Source organism: Protopterus annectens, chromosome 9.part0 (genome assembly GCF_019279795.1).
Source record: "Protopterus annectens isolate FY-2018-M chromosome 9.part0, PAN1.0, whole genome shotgun sequence".
NCBI classification, from domain to species: Eukaryota; Metazoa; Chordata; order Ceratodontiformes; family Protopteridae; genus Protopterus; species Protopterus annectens.
The window spans coordinates 1,519,437,176-1,519,443,175 of NC_056743.1; the positions used below are offsets into that span (position 1 = coordinate 1,519,437,176).

At 46.5% G+C, this 6,000-nt stretch overlaps 1 protein-coding gene across 2 annotated transcripts in view; it reads left to right on the plus strand.

Moving 5' to 3' along the window:
- Window positions 1-6,000, plus strand: part of VARS2 (valyl-tRNA synthetase 2, mitochondrial) — a 1,808,135-nt gene that overhangs the window by 1,534,969 nt on the left and 267,166 nt on the right. For both annotated transcript variants that reach the window (XM_044084462.1, XM_044084463.1), the window contains exon 24: window positions 5,388-5,515. In XM_044084462.1, the coding sequence (XP_043940397.1) occupies window positions 5,388-5,515 (128 nt within the window). The remainder of the gene's footprint in view (window positions 1-5,387; window positions 5,516-6,000) is intronic.

Sequence of the window (6,000 nt, forward strand, 5' to 3'; positions counted from 1 at the left end):
CTGTGGGGGACACGGGAGGATCTACGTCCAGCCCATCGGCCTTCCAGCCAGTAGAGAGGACATTCTCCATCTTCACTAGGTCCTCCTCAGCCTTTCTCAGCTTTGGGTTCTGAGGCATCATCATCTGTCCTGGGTCAACCTTCCCGCGAGTGCCTTCAAGCAGGCACTTCCCCACTTGGGGTACCTTCTCTTCCAAGTCTTCCCCTGAGGCCACCATGCAGGAACCCCATCGGAAGAGAACATGTAAGAGGAGACAATTGGACTTCCCCAGAGGGTACCAAACTGAGGACACAGATTTTTTTTGGAGAGAGATGGTGCCCCCAGCCCTTCCGCCTGAGTAAGTGTCCTTTGAGGACACCTCGAAGTTCTCAAGCAAAGAGATGGTTGTTTTTTTCCCAACCCCATTTTCAGAGGAGTGCGTGTTCCTGAAGGCCTTTCAGATGGGCCCATCTTCTACCTAGGTTTTCCCTCCTGCTGACAAGCTTGTGGACCACCACGGCTTGGAAGGAACTGGACACTGTGGAACCTGTACCCATTAAAGCTAACAAATTCCTCAGTCCTCCCAAGGATCGAACATTTTGGAGCAAAGGTGTTCATGTCGATGCCATCATAGTGGCCGCTGCTACTAAGAAGGAGCTAGTTGGGCAAAGCTCCTCGGTCCATACCCCAAACAGGTAGTCCAGGGCGATAGACCACTTTGGAAACCATGTGTTTGCGTTAGCTGCTTTCGGACTGAGAGCAGCTAATTGTTTGCCACATTTTACATGGCTTCAGAGGGATTTGGTTTCGGAGCTTACCACTTCCCTGACAGAGTTGTTGCCTCTGGAGAGTCTCAAGCTGGTCTCTCTGTGGGTGTCTACTCTGTCTTCCTTGGCTAATGATTTGATGAGGTTGATCCCCAGTTCAGCGGAGGCCACCTCTTGAGTGGCAGGCACTAGTATTGCCATTCAGTGGCATGCCTGGCTTCACCTTTGTAGGGTTGTGATGCCCTTTAAAGCATTTTTCACTGATGCCCCCTTCTTTCACCTTAATCACAGTGAGCAGGAAGGAAAGACTTTTTCCATGGTAGGCATCAAGTTTTCTACTCCCCAATGGTCTTTTTCTAAGACTTAGTGGGGAAGTGAGAAACTTTGGTTCCAGAGGACTCAGTCTTCATTTCTGGACAGTCCCCAGGAATCCTCTTCCACAAGCCGGGGCAGGGGATTTAATGGCAGACGCCATCCTAGGAGCAGTGGGGTTCCACAGTACCAGGACTCTCAAGAGCCTGTCTCGGAAAAGCCCTTTCAGTGTTTCTGAGATGCTGCTTGATTGTCCTGCCCTGGAGGAAGTCAGGGGTCAACTCTCCCTTCACCCACTAGTCTGGACAAGTCTCACCTCCGATCAGTGGCTGCTAAAAATTATTTCCAGGGGTTACTCCATTCCCTTTTTTCAGCCCCCTCCAATTTGAAAATTCCTCCCGGATGTTCCACCCTGCCAGAGCGAGTTGGCCTATCTCGAGGTTCAAGACTTTCTTCAAAAAAGAGCCATCCAAAGGTCCCAACGGGACTATGCGGGTCTGGAACTTACTCTCTCTTCATTTTGGTGCTGAAGATGACCGGAGACCTGTGTCTGATTTTGGACCTCAGCAAGCTAAAACTATCTGTCAAAAAGTCCAAGTTCCAGATGGTCACTATTCAGTCCATTCTGCCTCTCCTGTGCAAGGATGATTGGATGTGCTCAGTGGATCTCAAGGATGCGTACTATCATGTAAAGATCTCCAGGAGACACTTGCACTTTTGGTTAGGGACCAGTCATTATCACTTCATAACCCTGCCCTTTGGACTCACCACAGCCCCCCAGATGTTTATCAAATGCATGGCAGTGGTGGCAGCTCATCTCCGACTGCAAGGTTCCCAGGTCTTTCCATACCTGGGTGATTGGCTCCTCATGACTCCCACAAGACATCATCTGTCAATGGCCACCAGGTATATCCTCAGCCTTTTCCAACATCTAGGCATCACTGTGAATCTACCCAAGTAAAGTCTTGTTCCATGCCAAAACCTGGAGTTCATTGAGGTCCAGCTGGACATGGTATCAGAAACTGCAGCACTGCTTGCCTGCAGGATTCAACTCATTTGACGTCGGATCTCTCTTTTACTGGATCTAGTGTGCCCATCAGTTCATTTGATTCACCAGGTGTTAGGCTTGATGGCAGCTGCCATTCAGTTGGTTCCCCTCACCAGATATCACATGCAACTTATTCAGTGGACCCTGGCAGTTCAGTGATCCGTTCTGGTTCAACCCAGAAGTAATCATCTCACTTGGTGGCTTCAGTCTCAGGACCTATTTCTAGGCAAGCCATTTTGTCTTTCCCCGACTAAGGCCACAGTGACCACAGACACCTCCCTGTGGGGGGAGGGGCATTTTCAGGGCACGTTGTCCTCCACAGAGACCAGATTACACACAAACGTCCTGGAGATAAGGGCAGTCCTCCTAATGTTGCAAGCCTTTCAGATGTGCCATCCACTGGGGACCATGGCAATTCAAATGGACAACATGGCGGTGTTCTGGTATATCAACAAGCAGGGGGAGCACGGTCTTGCCCTCTGTGCAAAGAGGTCATGAGAGTGTGGGAATGGGCAATGTCTTCCAGGGGCTGTCTTCTTGTAGATGATATTTCCGGAAGTTGCAATTTGCTGGCCAACAAACTCATCAGGTCTGTCTTGAGTCCTCACAAGTGGTCCCTGAATCCATCAGTGGCAAGACAAAGAATCAACCACTGGGTTCATCCATGCTGCAATCTTTTTGTTCCTCCAGTCAACCACAAATGCAGCAATTATTTTGCCTTGATTCCTCCAGTGGGGATAGTCACCCAGGGGCACTGTGATTCATGATTGTCTTCTGGGTCTCTTCTACGCTTACCATCCTACTCCCCTAATACCCAAAGTTTTATAGAAAGCTTGTCACCTGAAGACACCTCTCATCCTTGTTGCCCTTACTGGTCTCGCCACACGTGGTTCTCCTTCCTAAGGTCTCATGTAAAGTGTCCGCCTTGGATACTGGATCCCATCTGGGGGCTTCCACTTCCCAATCTCCAGACCCTTCTAACTGCATGGTTTCTCCATTTCCAGTAATCCTTTCACAGTCCAGGCTTCCTTCTCTAGTGAAGAGCATTATCTTGGCTTCTCAAAAGCCATCTACAATGGTCTATTCCAGTAAATGGAAAAGGTTTTCTATTTGGGCTAGACAGCATAATCTGGATTAGTTTTTGGCCCCTATTCCTGATATTTTACTCTAATTATCTTCCCTTTTTCAGGATGGGGCAAGTTTTTCTACCATTAAGCTCCAGTTGGCGACTGTTTTTAATTTACATCTGAATGAGGAGCCTACCTTTTCTTATAAGCTGTGCAAAGCATTTTTGAAAGGAATTTTTCTTCTTAGGCATCCTATTAAAGATCCTTCCCCACCGTGGGATTTGACATTGGTGCTGCATTCCCTGACGCACAAACCTTTTGAATTGGCTGCTTCTTGTGACTTTAAATTCCTTGCTTGGCAGATGGCCTTTTTAGTGGCTGATACCTCTGCCAAAAGGGTCTCAGAACTTCAAGCCCTAAGCATTAAACCTCCATTCATGATCTTTCATAAGCAGGAGCGGCCTTAGGTCAAGTGGTACCTTGGGCAAAAGGATTCCATGGTGCCCCCCACCACATCACCCGCTGCCCCCATCCTGGTCTACCTACACCAAATAAATACTGGAAAAGTGCCCCTAGTAGAGCGGCGCCCTAGGCGGCCGCCTAGTTGGCCTATGCCTAAGGCCGGCTATGTTCATAAGGACAGGATGTCCGTTAGAACAAATCCTTCCTTTCTTCCCAAAGTGGCTTTGAAGGCTAACCTCAGTCAATCGATTCAACTACAGGTGTTCTTCACTAATTATTCTAATAAGGGAGAATATATCTTGCATTGTCTAGACATTCATAGGCAATTGCATTTTTATCTAAAAAGGACTGAGGAATGTTGGAAGTTGGACCAGCTCTTTGTGGCCTTCTCTCAAAACAGAAAAGGCCAGGCAGTTTCCAAAGTGACTATTTCCAGGTGGATTGCTAGTTATATTTCCTACATTTATGATAGTAGGCATTTGGAATTGTCCAGGCCAGTTAAGGCCCACTTCACTAGGTCTGTTGCTATGTCTTTGGCCTTCTTGGCTAGACTCTCCAATCCCGCAGAGCCACACACTCCAGGGAGCTAAATCTTGTCATCACAATAAACAAAACATGTTGGAGGGATAGGTTCCTGACCCAGAGACTCCCCAGACTCTGAAATAGACTGCCCATACATGTTAAGCAGAGCACCTCTTTGGCCCTCTTCAAAAGGAACCTTGACGATTGGATGGGAGAAAGGAAATTCACCCTGGGGAATCACGTCAGTCGCCCTGCTAGACAGGGGTCCAGGGAAGTAAATAGTGTGGGAAGAAATAGCCAGGGAATTGTTATGGCTAGGCATGTATAGGCCCTAGGGCCGATAGCCTAGTACCAACTTGTGAATCTCCCTGGAGGAGATTTGTGCTGCTGCATCTTGGTCTAGTCTACACACTTTAATTTTGCGCTACAAATTGGACTTGGTGTTTAAGAACAGGGCTTCCTTTGGTTCCTCTATGCTCCGGCATGTCCTTCCTTGAGGCCACCCAGGGTACGTAGTAGCTGAGGACACTGACCCATTTGATTCCTCTATGCTCAGGCATATCCTTCCTTGAGGCCACCCAGGGTAGTAGTAGCTGAGGACCCTTACCCATTTGTGATGAATAATGACACGGATAGCATCAGATAAGTAGTTGTGTACTTACCGTAACTTAGCATCTGTGCTATCCAGTGTCATTATTCATCACATTCCCACCCTATTTCCCTGTTCCCTCCTTCCCTGTTCCTTCTGGGGGTGCTGGCAAGCTGGAGTGGATTGTATTTGGAATGTTTTGATCTTTGCACAGTTTCTTCTGTTTCCTTTGCTTTAGCAAACTCAATCTGAGGGTTAGAAGGTAGCAGGGGATTATGGGAAGGGAAGGATCTTGAACTCAGGATATGTCTGACAGTTGCCGTCTCAGATCCGAGGTCAGATCCCAGACCCATTTGTGATGAATAATGACACTGGATGGCACAGATGCTAAGTTATGGTAAGTACGTAACACTGTTTTTTTCCTTATTTCAGAATACACACGTCATCTACAAACCTTTTTCATAAATAACTTCCCATTGCCTCCTTTTTCCAGCAGTTAGCTTCAATCAGTGAGTGTCAAATGATAAGTTTACTCTGTTTTTGTTCTTCAGGAAGTGCTCATTTGAAAGAACTGGCCTGAAGTTGAGAGTGAGGCTGCATGAAGTTGTTGTGCTGAACTGAACTACATTTTTTTAATACAGGAGAAGACATTAAGCTGGACATAGGTGCTGTTCTGAGCACCCGTCACTTCTGTAATAAAGTCTGGAATGCCATGAAGTTCACCCTTGCAGCCTTGGGAGAAGATTTTGTACCACAGCCTGTAGAAATGGTGAGAACTGAAGTGTTTAAGCAAAAAAAAAAAAAAAAAAAACTACAGACAGAAGCAACACAGGGTTTTCAAACTGTTCATAGCCAATTTGCTATAGTTAAAAGAGTGTATGTAATTTTAGAGTTACTAGTTCTGAAACACTGATTGGAGTTTTGCTGTACCTTGTCAGATATAACTGTTGCTCACATATTGTCATCAGGAGAAAAGAGAAGGGGTTGAGGTGTGCCTGCCTTGCACAACCTTGTCTAGTTATTAGCTGGCATAACAAACATTAACAGATGAGCATGGTTTTGTTAAGCCTTATGTCATACTTCTGTAGCAACATATAGAATATTCATGCATAGGTTGTACATTACTTTTAAGAGTATCCATGTGTTGGTTATACATTACTTTTACATAGTTAAATGTCTTGCCTTCTTTGAGATGTGTTGTGCTACCAGGCTTTCTATATATTGACATTCAGAGGTTGTAATGAATCCCCAAAA